This window comes from Myiozetetes cayanensis, unplaced genomic scaffold, assembly GCF_022539395.1.
Source record: "Myiozetetes cayanensis isolate MyiCay16 unplaced genomic scaffold, myiCay2020 scf1, whole genome shotgun sequence".
NCBI lineage: Eukaryota > Metazoa > Chordata > Aves > Passeriformes > Tyrannidae > Myiozetetes > Myiozetetes cayanensis.
In genome coordinates, this window is record NW_026086604.1 from 89,752,841 (window position 1) to 89,771,098 (window position 18,258).

Sequence of the window (18,258 nt, forward strand, 5' to 3'; positions counted from 1 at the left end):
TGGGAGGCAAGTTATTTTGATTAATTTTAATCAAGATACAAACTTTAGTATATATAGCACCTCCAGAAAATAATCTAGTCCCCATCGTTTGTGCCTTTCTGAGAAGTCATCGACTTTTTCAAGACACTGAATTTCACAGCAGTTACCTGAAAAAAAGGAAAGAGTAACAAATTGGTGACTGATTAGTCAGTGAAAAATGAAAACTATCCAGAAAAAAATAAATCTTATACACAGATTTCCTTACAGTCCCTAATGCAGTGACATAAATGCACTTGAGAAAACTTGTCTGTCTCTTTTGCACTGGGATGTAACTGTCTATACCAATGACTCACTGCACACAAACACTGCAGGAGTCTCAGAAAGTTGTAAATTAAAGAGCAATTTTAAAGCATATCAAAAGGAACTTTTAAAATTAAATTCCTGCCATAACTCCAACGTTCATTATTTTAATGGATTTGAGCTGTACATTTTTAGCATTTTCTTTGTGTAGCATGTTACTTCTTTTTCTTTGTCACAAAAGTACAGCAGAAAATGTAGAACTGGTAGGCCTTATATTAAAATCAGGGCAGCGGATTGATGAGGTGCAGAGGTGCAGACAGAGACAAAATGGTCAAGTGGGACTAAGACAGCAGCTACAAGATCACTGAGTGCAGTATGAAGCCTGGGAGAATAAAAAAAGATGCCACAGGGAGGCAAGAGACTATTTGTCTCCCAGGTTTTCTTCATATCCTTTGGAGATCCAAGAATTTTCCTTGACAGCAAAATCCCTGTGGTTAAATGGTATTTATTTTTTCTGGTATTTTTCCATGACTCCAGCCCTTAGATAAGAAGCAAATAACTGTATCACTCGTCACAGAGCAAGGTAGAGGCATATAAACACATTTATGCATTTTGGAAAAAATTCCTAAGTGTTAGCTGAAATATTACTTACCAAACAAGCTTTTAATTTCAGATTCAGGAACATAAAATGGGGGGCCTGAAAGAAAAGGGGTGAAGCTAATCACACAGGAGACACTGGAAGAAGACAAACATTTACACTGCAGTAGGAGAGCCAGCCCCTTCACGCAAACACCTGGCCTGTAATTGGGCCCCAGGATGTAGCACCATCAGCAGCAACCAGAAAACAACACAACTAAGAACTTGTGGCACCTTGGTGGGCCACCAGACAGCTTCAGGTGTTGCTGCTGCATCATCTCCAGCTACATCCAGGGAATCATGAATGTGATGTGGATACAACCACTCTCAGTGTGCTGTGTGAATCCAGCCTCGACCTCTTTATACTACAATAGCATAATTAAAGCTAAAAGTTGAACAATGCGAGATGGAAAGCAATGAATTAAACAAGACCTATTTTTTTCAGGGATAATTACCTTGAGGGGCCCAAAAGCAGCAAGAAATCTCTTTCTTTTGCGTGTTAATAATAACAAAAAATATAATCTTTTAAAATACCTCACACTTCAGTATATAATATAAAAGGAAAGAATACCTTATGATTTTATAAAATTCCACCTCTTCCAAGTATATTCAGAACATGGTAGGGACTGGGAGAGAGGCACAAGATGGGCAGCACATTTGGTTGCAAGCATTGGGTAAACAGTGCAAAGCTGATGTTCTTGGGAGTGTTTCAAGCTCCGGAGGCCAGACAGGATGTTACTAAGCATTCACACTTCCAGCTTCATTGTCACAGCCACACTTCCAGTTTCATTTTATTGTTAATATACCATGTCTGTCCTCAACTTACCCTTAACATGTCTGAATGCTAGAGAAAACCCAAATTTAGTCTCAAGCTTGGTCAACATCTAAAATTTCTAACACACAGTTATACTGGTGTGATCAGCTAACAAATCTAGAGAGATAAAAAACTTGGGGAAGATACAAATACATATATTACCCCTATATACAAGGTGCCTTTTGTATTAAAGCACACGAAATCATAACGTGAACAGCACAAAGTTCTCACCTTTGTGTTTGTTTGGATCATATGAAACTGTAACAAGGAGATAAGAAGAATTCTTCTCCATTAGGTTGATCATCAAACTGGCGTAGCTGAAAGGAAAAAGTTATTCCTTTTTATATATATATGTATATATAACATATAACTTATGTTACTTTTGTAAAGCATTCAAGCATAGCATTCAATATACTCAACAAAAGAGGCAACATGCATTTCTATGCATTTGAACTGAACTGCACAGAGACTAAACAAAATTTAGTTTGAATTTCAGGAGCATGAAATTCATGCTACACATGAAAAACCTCAAGTAAGGGTTATGTTTACTCCTCACAAACAAGTATTTATCCTTTTTTTTGCATATTCAACTCAAAACTAACAGACAAACCAAATTTTAAAATTATTGTGAATTCAAGGTTATGTATCTAATTAAAAGATCCTGGGAGTAGGTTCAAACTAAATTGGGGTTGGCTATAGGCAAGAACAAAAATTTGGAATCAAGGGAAGTGAGAAGAAAAAGAACACAGAGAAAAGAAGCAGATGTGGTGAAAGGGAAATAATAGAATTCAGATGAGACTTGCAGCTCTGCTTCTAATGGGTTGGAACAAACCACATATTTTCCCACCAAGAGGCGAGGCGGCTTCCTGAAGGAAGTTCACAGATCTAGAGTACAGCACTCTGCGACAGCAGCAGATGCTTGCGGTAGAGAAAAACTTGTGTAGGTTAGCCCTTTAAACGAAAGAGGACTCATCAACAAGTGGCAGAAGGAGAAACCTGTCGCTGCATACATCAGAATAAAGACAATAACAATGCAATTTACTAACCGTTGTCTGTCACATGGATTCACAGCTACAAGAGCTCCTCTGTCCCAAACTCCATCGAACTTGCCAACTATTGAGCTATAGGGAGATAAGGAAAAGGCTTAAGAAGAGTAAAAAGGCATCTTCATCTTTAATCAGATCCTTTTGTGAAGTCACAAGGACGCAGATTCACCGCTAACTTTTTGTTATGGTGCAGCATTTTCAGGATCCAAGCCCGTGTGATCTGGGACTCATAAAGCCTCCCTGGTACATGGCCTTGCTGCAATAGTAAAAAGGTGCTGGAACTGGTCGGTGTTTCCCAATCATTAGGGGGTGCTGAGACAAGGCAGGGAGGAAGGAATGTAGCTTTAACACAGTCAGGCTATGAGTCTGGATGTTTGGTAATCACACCCTGTGTCTCACCTAAAAAAATCCAATGCGCAGGCTGGAAGTGTAAGACCTTCCCTGGATCTTAAACTGTTGAAGACTGACCGTACTGTTTATATTATTATACTCAGCACATCAACACTTCTTGACCACCTTCTAAAACCCATGTATGATTTCAAATGCAGGCTAAGGAAGGTGCCTTGTTGCTTTACTATCATTGAAGTCAGCACATCCAGCAACTTTAGACGCCTCAACTCCCAGCTACATGGCCAGGACAGTTAGCTTCAGCTTTCAATTATTTTAACGTTGGAAAAGCTAAGTAAAACTGCTGTTTGCCTCAGTGTAACACTACCGCTGACATTATTTTTGCTTCTGGTTATGCTGGCAGATGGCTTCAGTGATCATCCAAAACCTGCAAGTGGGCAAGACTATAGAGAAGCACCTTTACTGATGGGTGGTAAGAGCAGTCAGGGTGACACTAAGATAAGAATATTTGGGGCATGAGGAAAAGCCTTGTTTCTGGTAATTATTAAAAAGGAGTTTAGAGAATAAGGTAGTAATAATGTAAATTGCATAACTTTAAGGAAAGTTTGAATAGGTTTACTTAGTGAGAAAAATATGGCTTGGAATTGTGCAATACCTTTTGGCCTACTGGGAAGGCGTCAGAGTCCAATTGCATCACCTCTGTCTTCATTTGTGTACTGGTTTTGGCTGGAGTAGAGTTATATTTCTTCCTAGTAACTTTCATGGGGATGGATATGTTTTGGGTTTGTGCTGAAAATAGTGTTAATAAGACATAGATGTTCTAGTTACTGCTGAGCAGCTCTTACATCAATGCCTTTTCTGCTCCACACCATGACACCATGATGTGAGTAGGTTGGAGGTGCACAAGAAGCTGGGAGTGGACACAGCTGAGACAGCTGACCCCAACTGAGAAAAGGGATACTCCAGACCATATGGTCTCATGCTAAGCAAAAAAAACTGGAAGGGAGGTTGCGGGGGAAGGAGGGGTCGCTGCTTGGGGATTGGTGGTAGACTACTGTTTTCAATTGCACCACTTGTCTTTCTGGGGTTTTATTTTCCTCTCTCTTTGGTCATTGATTTTTATTTTTAATTTTTCTTACAGTTTCTTTTTTAAATTTATTTTTAATTATTAAACTGTTTTTATCTCAACCCACAAGTTTCTTTCTCACTTTTACTCTTATGATTGTCCCATGACAGGGGCAGTGGGTAAGCAGCTGTGTCGTGCTTCACTGCGAGCCAGGGTTAAACAACGACAACTTCTCTCTGCCCACTGCTTTTTTCATTGCAATGGCATTGCTAAGTCTCTGGCATCTAACCTAGAAGCTGATCCTGTATTTCCCACTCTACTGAGATGAGACATGATAACACTTTCAAGTGCTGACTTCTTTTAAAGTTTGCCAAGTCTAAGCATCCAATTTAAATAACCACCCCCCTTAACTGAAGGGAGATTTTTAAGGATACAGTTAAGCAAGCAATGGATCTGTGGAGCACAAAGGAAAGTCTAGTGGAGCAGGTGATAAACTTGATCTTCTGAGGCTTGGAGGCTGTTCACCTCTCTGCATAGACAAGTCTGCTGCATGACCTCAGCCCAGCCACTGAAGTTTTCTGCACTCAGTTTTTGTTCCCAGCTTTAATCTGGTCTAACTGGAATGGTGGTGGTGGCTCCATCCAGGCATTTCATATATTCTACTCTCCACAGATTTCATCAGGGCCTACAGTCATCGCAGGCTGGAGGCAGGCTCATGCTGTGGCCTCGCCCTGATCTCCTGGTTGCCCAGATCTCAGGACCTGCCGAGTGTCTGGGTGCTCCTTGCCCATCTGCACATCTGCAGTTAGGTACTACTACAACTAACAAAATTTAACACTCAAATCAGAAATTCACATACTGGTGGAAAACCCACTGGATTTAAGGAATAGACTTGTGAATTTCTATCTCTGCATATGTTTAGTAGTATCAGTCAATGCAATTTTTTTTTTTTTTTTTAAAGTCTTGCAGCCATAATTGTATTAGGAGGTACCATGGTTGTGTAATATAACTGTTTTACATACGCCCCTGAGCTCCCACAAAGAGCAGTAATTCCTGTTACTCTTTAACTAGCAAGAGTCTATGAAATGACCCATTCTAACAAAGGTCAGGAGCATGTCTGAGTTCTCCTCTAATGAATGCTAGGCTAATGGAGATCAAAAGGACCTGTTAGTAGGCCAAGCTCAGCAAGAGAGAAATAAGTTTAATTTCCATAATTACTGGGTAATTAATCAAATTGTCTGTACACAGAAACTGGAAGAGTGTGTGCATTTTTCTAGTCATGGGTATCTGCTGACTGCTTAGCGAATGCAGTTCATTCTGCATCCAGAACATCAATCTGCCAATTTATTTTGTCAACAAGAAACTATACACTGGATCCAGTAATATGCACCGAAATTGCCACTAATTACCTAATTGTGTTCATTTCAAAGTATAATTCCACCACGTTGTGATGGAAGTTACAGGTTTCACCACACTACTTGCTACAAAACTTACAATTGAATTTTTCAAAAATTTCTGAGAAGCTTAAGTAATCTCTGAGAAATTTGTCAGCTCACAGGAAGAAGGATTTATAGGGATCTACACAGCACTAGCTACACTGCAGGGGCAAGGCGGGGGAGAAACCAGGCAGTATCTACAAAGTCACGTTCATAAACAGCCCATCTGTTCCAAGGCACTCACTTTGCAGGCCTAGTTACACATACACTACTCAAACCAATTGGAGTCAGCTGCAGGAGCAGAAGTCTTAGTAAAGGTTCTAGTGGCTGAAAGACTTTGGACTCTAGCAATGAACAGTCTTCCAATTTATGCAGATTGAGGGAAAAAAAAAGGATTGTACTGTAAACACCATGTTCTAGCATCCTAAACTACCTATTAAGCCTGTATATCTACTAGCTCTGGAAAGCCCATTGAAGTAAAGACTAAGACTTGACCTCCTTCTTCTTACTGAACAGTCATGGAACAAATTCTTGTTCCTGACAGTTGTTTGTAAGAAAAGCAAACGAACACAAAAAGCTTCACCAAAACGTTATAATCTAAGGAAAATCATGTCTGGGTAAGAAGTGCAAGAGGAGGGACACCTCTGGGTATACTCTCTTTACTTTCATAAAGCTACTCCGATTAAGGGATAGTGCTAGTGTTTTGCTTCATAGAATTCAACAATAATGTCAAAGATAACTTTGGTTTTACTGAAAAGCAAACATGGTTTTCTATAGCTTTCACAGAATAGCTTTGAACAAGAAGCCCATTTAAAGATAATTAGTCGGCATCCCTAATGGTCAAAGTTAAGTTCTTGTTGGAGACTGGCTATTTACATTTCTCATACAAGTTAATGGGATATTTTTGGAGAGAACCTGACAAATCTTTATGTCTGGTTCAAGTAAAATAATGGCTGTATTATGACAGTCTTAATGCACGTTCTGTTATATAGAATTGTAAAACACACTGTGTATTCCTACCTGGACAAATCATAAATACTGCAGCAGTACAGGGAAATGTTGCCAGAGGTACTCTACAATAAAAAGCGAAGGAAAAAATACTTATCAGCAAACTATCTTTAAATATGCATGCATAAGTATATATTTATACTTTACACCTTAAAACACACACGTATACTATCTTAAAATATACATTTATGTGTAATTGGGAAAAACTGTGAGAAATATTTTTAGTTTTAATTTACTGAGGTAATTCTCCTGATCTCCTCCAGAGAGGTTCTAGCCTATCAAGACATGCAACCGTCCAATTTTAAAATACATTCCCCTTACATTTCCTCAGGTGCTTCACTATCATAAGAAAAGAAGGCCAAAGTTGTAAGTTCAAATGAATAACTTCTCAGTCCAAAACTGCAACTCAGAGCTTCCTTTCAGACCTCTTCAGGAGAGGTGAAAGATTACCAGTAAAACAAAGGTATAAAAGCAGAACGACTTGTTTGCTCAGTTATGCCTGCGTTGCATGATTAATGACATCAGATCATTTGACAATGCAGGAAACATACCTGGAACATTTTTCCTCCTGAAATCTCTGGGACTGGCTCCTCATAATAAGGCAGACTGTGTTCTGAAAAAAATTCCTTCAGTGCTTGCTCGCTGACTTCCACACCAACAACGTTGTGTCCCATGTCCGCCAGCCTGCGCATAGAAGAGAGAAGTGCCAAGTTTATGTGAGGCCCACAGGTTGGGCCTTTACCAAAAGTGTATCTCTCATGCAGCATTTATTGACTAGGGAAACCCTGATTTTAGGATGCTCTGGCATGTCTAATCCTGACTTTCTGGACCATTCATATTATATCGAACACCTCCCCTCCATGATCTGAGCTTAAATTAGCACCACTTGACATACAGTTGACAAGGATTTAGAGGCTTTATTTAAATTCAATGAACTATTATGAATGAAAACAGGTGATCACACAGAGAAACTGTCCATTTCAGAAACGTGTTCTGCTCTGAACTGCAGCAGCTGAGGCACGTTGTCCACCCAGCTGGCTCTGTGGCTTGGCAGGAACAGGCAGCGAGTTATGGTAACCTCTGCACTCCTGCAGCTCAGTACAACAGCAAAATGTGTCAGAGCCTGTAGTCAGCTGGGAAAGTAGTTACTGTGATAAAATCTGATAACTGGGACTAACTAGATTCCTTGAGGATGCAGTTCAATCAGAGTTTTTTGGTTTGTGCCACCCTCTCCAAGAAAAAAACACTGACTTATATAGGCCCTAATTACAAAATAACCTCCACCAAAAAAAAAAGGTAAAAAGAAAATAGTAAATGTAAAAAGAGAGGAAGTTATATTTAGCCCAAATCATTTAAATTCCCAGCATGACATGCTACCTGGTCTCTTGAAAATGTGCTCTGGCACAAACAACCAATTTAAGCTGGCAAAACGAGCCAAAACGAGCAGTGGTAAGGACTTCAGTCACTCTGTCTGTCATAAATTCAGCATTTCCAAAGCTGAACTTGGGACAATGAGGAGGACTTTTAGGTTAATCCATATCCATCCCATTTACACTGCTATACAAAACACGGGCAAATGAAACCAAACTTCCTCCTCCCTTCAGCTTCCAGTGATGCTGTTTTCCTACCAGTGGAGATGTGGCACATTTCCATTGGTCAGTATAAGGTCGGGAATTCCCCTCCCCCTCCCCATATGAAATGAGATCTTTGCTGTTATAATCTGTGTTTTACCATTTCATCTCTACTGCTTTACCACAAAGTGGGAAAAATATCCGCAGTCCACTTCTGCCATTTAAAAGAACATCCAGATACTTCTGGAGGAGCCTGCAGAAGAACAGACACGTTTTACTTAACTCTGCAAGTATTTGTGCTGACGCATTAAAGACCAAGTGCTACATGCTGTGGCAGGTAGCACACAAACTGCGTGACAGAGCACAGGTTCTTAGCTCAGCCTGCTTTATGCCATTAGAAATAAAAACATAAAATAAAAACATTCACAGTCCATTCACTTAGAAAGTAAATTTCATTTCTATCAGAAATTAACACATTTATGGTTGCTCTATTTTCTGTTTGTCTTTTCAAGTAAGCAGACCAACCTGCCCACCTCTAAGAGGGCCGTAACAGAGATTTTAAACAGAATGATTATTGAACTTCTCTATTCATCAAGTCACCCCCATAGGACTTGAAAGACTACATAATCAGGTTTGCTTTCTTAGGTCCCTGTTTTCCAGTGCACAGTAGTTGCTTCAGTGCCCTCTGCATATGTTTTTCACGCCTCGGTTTCACAACTTATGAAAAGCAGAGCAAAGCTTCTGCATCAGAAAATTTCAGATTTTTAGCCAAGCTATCCAAGCTTTAAAACCTGATTTAAGAGTAAAAGTTCTAAACTAATTTCAGTACTTTCCTCTGTCCTTTTTTTTTTTGACAATTGTAGGTCACAAAAATACGTATATTTATTTTAGTTTCAAGCTATGCCCATACAAAATAATTTTCCTTTTGCAAATAGTCCATTTTCAATTAGGAGTTTTTCAAATGAGCCAAGTCATTAATTTCACAGCATTTCTTAAAACAGCTTAGGCAGAAAAGTGAAGTCACGTACGGATGCCCTTGTTCCTTGTGAAACCCGATGTTACCCATTTCCCATTTTTGTAGCCATTCCTCCTCAGTTACCACTCTCTCTTTCTGTGACCCAATATCAGAGTCTTCCAGGGGACCGGATGCATCCGCTGAGTGGTCCATCGCCTCCAAGGAGTGCTAGTAGCTGTGAAAAATGAGAGAAAAATTATCCCCACCCAACGCACAGTTGGGAATTGGCTCCTACTTCCTAGAATCGAACAAAAATTCAGTGCATCTGAAAAGATTACAGTTCGGTGACTATCGCAGTGCAGCTGTACAGAACGCGACAGAGCACACTCTTGCTACTGATGGCTTCAGGCAGACCCCGTTTCCCGGGGCGAAGCCGGCTGAGCGCGCCCTGTCCAGCACTACGGGATCGCCGGTATGGCCTCTCCTTTGGCACCCATCTGGAAGCCCCCCGCCCCTACCCCGGTAAGTGAGGAAGGAGATGCCGACACTTCTCTCTCTCACGGGAAACCCGAGGGCAGACGGCAGCGGGGACCGGCGGCTTGGGGCCGGGGGGTCCCGCCGGGTGACCCTTCGGGTCTCAGCACCGCCCCCTCGGCGCCCCCTCAGCGCCCCCGGCCCGGGCGGCGGCGGCAGTACCTGCGCGGCGGCGGCGGCGGGTCCCGCGGGGCGGCGGGGCCGGGGCGGTGCCTCCCCGCCCTTCCCCTCGCTACGCACCGCGGAGAGCGGAAGCGGCGGCAGGAGGAGGCGGGCTGAGGGTGCACGGCACCGGGGAGGAGGAGGAGGATGGTGGCGCTGGGGATGGCGGCGGCAGCGGTGAGTGACTCCCTCCCTCAGCTGCAGCACCCACTGCGGCGCCGCCTGCCCCCTCCCCGGGGCAGGTGCGACCGCTGCCCCCGCCCTCACCTCCCCGCTTCTCCCTTCCCTCCCCCTTCTCTCTTTCCCTCCCTCCCTTCCTTCCCTCTTCTCCACCCTTCTTCCCCCCGCTGCAGCTCTAGCAGGAGGCGGCACGGACACGCGTGGATGTGGTCTCCGGTCCCCGAGCGACCCGAGGTGAGTGCCAGGCTCCGGCCGCAGCACCCGCCCCGCCGCCGACCGGCACCCCCAGGGACCGCCCCGCCTGCCCCGGTGACAGCCCTGAGGGGACAGCCTTGCCCCGGGGACAGCCCTGCCCCGGGGCTCCGCTCAGGACCCCGCTCCCACTGCCAGCTGTCACAGCGCAGCCCGGGGCGGGCGCTGTCACCCGTGGCCACGGGGCTGGGCGCCGGCGCTTTAACGCAAGGCTGAGTTTTAGAGGTGTGCGCGCTTCGTGGTCCGCCCTGCCCGTGTTAATCGGGCTGCTCTCGCTTCCTCTCCCTCGCTGTCAACGTGTGTGTGTGGTTTCTTTTTCTTTTTTTTTTTTCTCTTTTTCTCTTTTTTTTACCCTTCTCCAGAGATGAACTTGCTGTCAGCTGTGCAGGTAAACCCCACAAAGCTTCCCAGTATAGGCCATGCATTACAGATGGATGAAACGTTATCAAATGTGACAGTGTATTATGCATCTTTTCTCTCCTTTTAAAGGGCTTATTTTCTCTGCCAGTAAGCTAATGTCTATAGGATAGGATGCAGAGGCACTTAAAGGTTAGTAGACTAAGTCACGTTTACTTGTTCTCTAAAAATTGGTGTTATTTTCTGGGGGGTGTTTGGTTTGTGAGAGAAAGTGGGGACAAAGTGACATACAGCTGTAAGTAATGGCCTTAAGCCGATCTCTTTTTCTCCCTTTCTCCCCACCTTCTGCCTCCCCCTCCCACAGTGCTCACAGTGAAAATACGTCTGCGATTCTGTACAACTGGCCTCTGCCTTTCAAAATGGGAGGCCTCTCAATGTGAAATATTTTTACCAAACCTACTAGTGACTGGCAAGTGCTATTTTTTCTAATCCCCTTATATGCAATGAAACAGCTGCATGGTGTTTTACCTTCTTGGATACAGGGCCTGGCAGCAGAAGCAGACTGATCACCTGCTGGCCACCAAAATGAGTCAGCTGGTGCCTTGCTCAGTGCTGAGGTGGTTTGTAGCCTCCAAATGTAAGGACAGTCATGTCCGAATGACTATCTACAGTCAGAAGCTAAGGTGATACAGAGAGATACTTTGTGTTACTGATCCAGAAGGGAAGCTTTAGGGGAAAAAAGCCACCATTTTCCGGGGTGTTACACAGCAGTTTAGGGAAATGTCATGTAAATGAAACCAGTTGGTTTTCTTTCCTCCCCTCTCCAACCTCATCCACCCCTACACAGTGGTAAGTTATAGTGAAGTGATGCCTTTTTTTTTCCTTAGGTAAAAAAGGTTGACTTAATTCTTTTTTTTATCCCTCTACTGAGTTGTAATTGGAGGGAGTGCATGCAAAAAAAAAGTTTATTTTTATATTGGGTTGTCTGAACTTATTTTTTGCTGATGTGAAATATATCTGCTTTACTTGGATATCATGTGATTTCTCTTCTTTCCCCAAATAATTTCTTCTATCTCAAGATGCGAATGAGACACCAGTTTACTTGATTTGCATCAGCCTTATTTGAAATTTTGTGAAAATTCCCGTTTTCTCCTCCTGTTACCTTAACTTTGAGCAGAATTTCTGAACGAAGATACTGCTGCCGTGTCCATCACTAATAGCTTGAATAGGGAAAATGCAGCCTGGAAGAGGGAGAATTGAGAAGTATCATATATATATATATATAAAAGAAACATAATTACAAACAGATCCCTATTACAACAAGGTAACATTCAAGATTCAGTGCTGTTGGACAAGGGATTTATTTCCACTTCCTTTCTCTTCATGGTAGAGCACTCATAGATTTAATTCTTCCCCTAGGCTCTCTAAAGCTAATTTGTGCTTTACTCCCTGTGAAAAGAATGCCTTTGATAATACCATTTTGAATATGCTTTCATATTTCTGCTGCATACTTTCTCACAGTCCGTGCTTTCCAGTTTATGTGGTAAACTGTAGTCTTTTCTGTGTTCCTACCGGTGCAGTCAAAGACAGCCACAGAGCACTCTCATGCTATAATCTTTTATTTTCTCCTATAGTACACATTCCAATCACCTAAAACTTCAATGCAACTCCAGTTTAGACTTTAAATTCTGATGTACTTTCATAGGAGGTACTTGCACTTCGTGTGCAAGTCTTGGAACTGGTTGTTCATCTGGTATTAAACAACTCTCCAGTACACCGTTTGGAAAAGCACTTTGGAGTGCAAATCTCTTGCTACCAACAAATCAGTAGTTAGCAGGATGAGTGTTGCTCTGAGTGGTATTTGAATGCTCGCATCAGCATTGAAGTGATGTCTCTTCGCTTTGGCAACCCAAATTCCAGTCCAGGTCTTCACGTAATGCAAATCAGATTATTGAAATCCAGGATATGCTGATCTGGGACAGCCTGTCAAGATGAACTCAGGGATCTAATCTTAACTCCAAATTTAGTTTAAAATAGTAGTATTGTTCCTTTCCCCTAATGCCTCATTCTCATTTTCTTTCTGAATTAATAGTCAAGCTGAACAGATTCTTACCTAGATAACTCTGTCAAAAGTAGTGTTATAAGTGAATGTACTGCCCAGGTGATTAGATAGCTTTTCAAACACAAGCAATTTAATCTTTTTTATTAACTACTGCCTACTTTTTTTCAGATCTAAGAATACAATGTCAACTGGAAGGGTACGAACGAAAAAAAAGGCATGTTCTTCAGATCAATCTCCAGACAACCTTCCTGTGAGGAGTTCTGGAAGACAGGTATTTATAATCATTTAAAAACACGTGGGTTTGTCCTTTGCTATTTTTTATTTTCTGTTGACATTCATAAAGAAAGCAAGCTTCATTGTGGGTAAGTTAGGCCTTAGAGTACTTACCCACAGAAAGGGGGAATGAGCAGGCAAAGCGTCTCATTTTGTGAAAGATATTCAGAAAAGATAAATACTCAATATAACCTTTTAATATTTAATATGTTAAAAATACAATCACAGATTTCTATACAGTCAGAAAAAGCTGTCTGGCCATCCACACAGAGGCTGAAAACAACACAGTACAAAGTACCTTTGAGGCCCAGAAGAGACATCTGGTATACAGTTTTGTGTCAAAAAAAATGCCCTAAGCTTACTATAATATTTTATTTGAGGCACAGATAGGATTGCCACTAATTAATATCAATAACTATGCAAAGAAGAGATTTTCTGAAGGAGAAATAGAATGAATGCATTAGGCTTGAGTCATTAGCATGTGATGGAGCTTAAAATACAATTTAAACTGGAATTTTTGCTTATAATTTCTTCAATGGCATCAATTAGACTAAGGCAAGACATTTTTAGCTTTAAATGATATTTCCAGTCTTACTGTGGGTTTGTGGCTTGCTTTTTTGTGGGGTGTTTTTTTTTTTTTGTTGGAAAAAACTGACCTAATTTGACAGCTGTTTCATGCTGCAGCTATTTCACAATGGATACAAAGATTTTCATTAGTATAATTTTAACTGTTGGATGCCACTCACAAGCTGAAAAACTGTCTGAACGCCACTTTGTAGAAGATGTATTTGTGTAATTTCTGGTCAGATTTCAGCTATTCTTTATTAGGTGAAGAAGAAAGCGGCTGAAGCAGCAGCAGATGATGATGATGAAGCGTCAGAGAAGAAATATAGAAAATGTGAAAAAGCTGGATGCACTGCAACATGTCCTGTTTGCTTTGCCAGTGCAGCTGAAAGGTTTATTTCTTTTTACTTGCATTTTTTATGGACTTTCTAAACTTCCAGCTGAAGTTCAGGATTCTAACTATATTCTGAAAAATTCCTTAATTTCTAAATGTAGAAGGAGAATTGAAAGATACTATTAACAGGAGTCTTAAGATAACAGGAAAGTGTCACAAGTTGTTCCTGTTGTGGATGACTTTCTACTGGGCAAGTTGCTAATTCAGATATAGAATATCTTTAGGACGTGCTTATTTACGTTGTTAATGGCGTCTTCTGGAACATGCCTTGCTTTTGTGAAAGTGAGAGCATTAGTGTAATCTGAGGAAGCTAAACTTGCTTTCAAGATGGAAAATGAAACCATCATTTACTGCAGAAAGTCTTAACCACTTATTTTGTTGGAATGCTTTGCAGTCTGAGGTGAGATTCTGATCTTGAAATTTTAAGTCGTGGGAAAGGCAGTCATATTTATGTGAACATTTTGTTCTCGAGTTCTGTGGCTTTCCGTGTACTTGCACAGGTGCTTTTGCATTCCGACCCTGGCGATTTTGAGTGCATGATACCGGCAAACTGTATCTATAATAGGCGATGTGTTAGGCATCATTATACACTACACAGACTGTAATTATGTAGCACTCCTCCCTCTCTGGTTAATTGAGACAAACTTTCCTTCTTTATAGCATTGGAAAATAAACGGAACTAATTTGGTGCTTCATTTAGATATATGTGTGTGTTGTTCTTTGGCGGCAGAAGGTCCATGTATTCTGGATGTTGTCAGAGGGAAGCCAAGTGCTTTGGCAGTTGCGTAAGAGAGTAGTCAGGAAGTGAGCACCTGCGAGATCAGCATTGGTGATATTACTGTTTTTGTTTAGGAAACAATAGATACCGCTTACTCATCTTTTTGAATTGTTATTCTAATATTTTGATTTTCACCCCTCCCACCCCCCCAAGTACATACTTTCAACAGTTTTTATTTAAGATGAGATCATTTCATGGCTATTTCAATTAGTAGCTTAGGTCACTGCTTTTTAGCTTGTGCATTTATCTTGAACCATTTCATCGGGTTTAATGAGAGCTTTCTGAGCAAAGAACGATTGCTTTGTCTGATGAATATAACATTTGTAATGGATATTTCCTTTTGAGAGTAATACACAACAAATGTCACAGAATGTGTAACTCCTTCCTCAGGATTTTCTCTCACTGGGTTAAAATCACAACTCAGTCATGAGAAAATAATAGGCAACATCTGTTCTGTGTTCAGATTTGACTTCATGGTTTTGTCAGTTGTTCTGGGGACAGAACGTTGTAATGACTTATGAATCAATTGATCACATGTACAAGAAAAATGCTAATTTAAATGATCCCTCCCACCCCTGCACTAATATTGGAACTAAATGGAACAAAGTAAAGGGAACTGTTAAGTTCTTGTGAGAGGGACTTTGTCGTCTTATAGGTTTGCAAAACACTTTGTGTGTCACAGCACATATCTAGTCTAAGAGCAATTATATTTCATGTTCAGGAAATGCCTGCTTAAAGGCTACTAAAGACAGGCTCAGCTGACCATTGTTAGAGGGAGGCTGCTGGAAGCCAGGCCAACTATAAAACTGCACATTGTGTACATGTTGCCTCCTTTGCATCTGGTGTTGCTGAGTTTTGAAACTGGAAATGTTTGAGACAATTGAAATGACCTTATTGTTATTTGCATGACTGTAGTGCTTTATGCAAGTCAGCCTTCATGAATGTAACATAAAGCTGTGGCTTATTTTGAATATTTTCTTCATGTTCTAGAATGTGCTACTGTCAATAGATTTTTTTTTTAATGTATTGTAAAGCTATTTTTATGTCTCCTGCATTACAGATGTGCTAAAAATGGGTATACATCTAGATGGTATCATCTTTCCTGTGGGGAACACTTCTGCAATGAATGTTTTGACCACTATTACCGAAGGTAGATTTGCCAATTCAGGTTGTATCTTTTCAGAGCTTATTAAAATTTGGCAGATGTTACAACTGTTGAAACATCATGTACATAAATATAATGCAAAGACTTGTCTTCTGTGCTTGCTTTAGTCAGAGTGAGGCTTAGATATTGGTGCTGAAACTGCAGGTATTGTATGGACTAATCAAATGAAACAGAGCACCGTGAACAAAACTGGTTGGTTTAGGCAGGCTGTTTTGTATGTGCAGTTGTTCTGAAGCTTTTGTCTTTTTAAAAGACAATGTCAGAAAATATTAAATTATGAGAACAGTTTTAAGTAAATCTATTTTCCTTTATAAAGCAAACTAACTTTATGATGTGAGTTCAGGAGACCTTGCCTCTCTGTAGCATCAAATCAGTAAGGAGATTTAACTCTTGCGGTTCAGTGACCAGGAAGACTCCTGTCAGGCTCACAGAGTGCTTTCAGCTTCAAGCTCCATCCTGTTTGAGTGGGCATTACATCCATCTCTACTCAGATTTTTGTGTGCTTATGTGCTCAGCAGTACCCATCACTCAGTCCAGGCCTTAGATACAAGGCCTTAGATACAAGAAAGAGGACATAATGGTCAGGATGCGATTTATTGCTATTGTAAGAACCATGACTTTCTCATTTTCTAGCAGGAGAAATACAGTATTTTCTAGAACCTTATTTCTCTGTCCTTTTTAAAATGTTCAATTTTAGAATAACTGCTATTGCTTGAAGTGAACTAGACATTCAATTTTCTGACTGCTTGCTGTTTTCTTTTCTCTTAGCCATAAAGATGGTTATGAGAAATACACTGCCTGGAAAAGGATTTGGACAAGTAATGGTAAAAGTGAGCCCAGTCCAAAAGCCTTTATGGCTGATCAACAGCTTCCTTACTGGGTAAGATAAAAGGTGATTTATTTAATAAGAATGTGATGTTCTGATGTGTTTCTGGTATTCTGCTGTTCAACCAGCAGGTCAGCTGAATTTTATGGGTTTTTTTTTTCTAGTATTAGAGGACTGTGGAAAAGCTCAAGGTAATAATTCTGATCAGCTCCTCCACTGTTGGAGGCTTTCCTCACACCTCACAAAGACCTTTCTGTTACTTTTCTGTGAAGTAGCAGCTGCAATGTGTGATGTTCAGGTAGAATAACATTTGGCAGAGAAAGGGAGCATACCAGCTCTGGGAAAGTATGAGTGTGAAAGACTTCAAAAACAGATTTTGTATTTCCTGGGTAAAAGGAGCAGAAGAAGAAAGATGGGAATGGAAGGAAGTTTGGCGATAGTGGTATTTTATTTATTTTTTTGTTTGGTTGTTTTTTTTTCTTCAAGTGGTGAAGAATATGTTTTTGAAGTAATGTTTGCAAAGTCCACTGAAAACCATAGTAATTGGGCATTGAATCAGTTTTGGCCTTAGGTTTTATGCAGAAATTCAGTCTTGCAGGAGATGGGCACAATATTTCTGTATATCAAATGCTTTACTTATGACCTGATGATTACAGGAGAATGAATTTAACAATTATATCTGACAACTTTCTCACGTCTCACTTCTTCCTAACTGGTTATTTAAGTTGCAGTAATCTTATCTGTAATCAGACAGCAACAAGTAAAAACATGTTTGTTCCTTGACTTGTAGGTGCAGTGCACAAAGCCAGACTGTGGTAAATGGCGTCAGCTGACAAAGGAAATCCAGCTGACACCACAAATTGCAAAAACATACAGATGTGGTATGAAACTGAACAATTCCACCAAGGTAACACAGAACAGTTTTGCTCATATTGAAACTCAACAAGTTGGTATTTCTTGTTTGCAGAAATTAATTTCTTCTTGTTTGCTGCTTAATGTCTCTAATGTCAAAATGATAGTCTGATGGCCTGGAGAGCTGCACAGTGACAGGCCTACACGCTGTTTGGACTTTTCTGACTGGAGATGTCAAGAAAAAAGTATCTGAAATATCTTTGTCTGCACAGTTAATTGTAAAATCCTTAATTCTGAAGCTATGGAAAGATTATCAGCATGTACAAAATAGACATACACCAAAATGTTCATTTCAGTTGTTTGGCCTTTCTTCATTATTGAGGAAAGCATTTGAAAAGCTCAGTGAACTTTTCTTAATTTCTATCAAGTCTGTCATGGGCTTTACATGAAAAGTTTCAGCTCTGTCATGAAGGTAACTCCTGAAATTTGAGAGTCTTTAAAGAGTCTTTAAAGTGCCATAGAATCTATATGGCACTTATAACATGAAAAAGCATAACCTGAAAAAACTGACTATGTAAGGATCAGCATTTAATCTTGGAACTCTGTGATACTCTTAAAATAAATGAGAAACTCTCTTTTATAGTCTGTACTGGAAGAGTCACTTTGGAAAATGTGGGATATTTTAAGAATTTTTCTATAA

At 40.6% G+C, this 18,258-nt stretch overlaps 2 protein-coding genes across 3 annotated transcripts in view; one reads left to right on the forward strand and one right to left on the reverse strand.

The window, feature by feature from the left end:
• TPMT (thiopurine S-methyltransferase) lies at window positions 1-10,005 on the reverse strand. Its single transcript, XM_050321135.1, has 9 exons — window positions 9,856-10,005; window positions 9,233-9,394; window positions 8,365-8,457; window positions 7,185-7,317; window positions 6,646-6,698; window positions 2,776-2,850; window positions 1,961-2,046; window positions 932-976; window positions 1-146 (listed from the first exon to the last, which is right to left on the reverse strand). The coding sequence occupies exons 2-9, from the start codon at window positions 9,370-9,372 to the stop codon at window positions 31-33; spliced, it is 741 nt and encodes a 246-aa protein (XP_050177092.1). The 5' UTR covers window positions 9,373-9,394; window positions 9,856-10,005; the 3' UTR covers window positions 1-30.
• Window positions 9,960-18,258, forward strand: part of KDM1B (lysine demethylase 1B) — a 26,784-nt gene continuing 18,485 nt past the window's right edge. Inside the window, exons 1-7 of one of the 2 annotated variants that reach the window (XM_050321056.1) lie at window positions 9,960-10,032; window positions 10,209-10,269; window positions 12,875-12,977; window positions 13,808-13,935; window positions 15,776-15,865; window positions 16,649-16,760; window positions 17,497-17,613. In XM_050321056.1, coding sequence (XP_050177013.1) covers window positions 12,888-12,977; window positions 13,808-13,935; window positions 15,776-15,865; window positions 16,649-16,760; window positions 17,497-17,613 — 537 coding nt within the window. In that variant the 5' untranslated portion in view covers window positions 9,960-10,032; window positions 10,209-10,269; window positions 12,875-12,887. The remainder of the gene's footprint in view (window positions 10,033-10,208; window positions 10,270-12,874; window positions 12,978-13,807; window positions 13,936-15,775; window positions 15,866-16,648; window positions 16,761-17,496; window positions 17,614-18,258) is intronic. The other variant, XM_050321065.1, reaches the window with a different exon arrangement.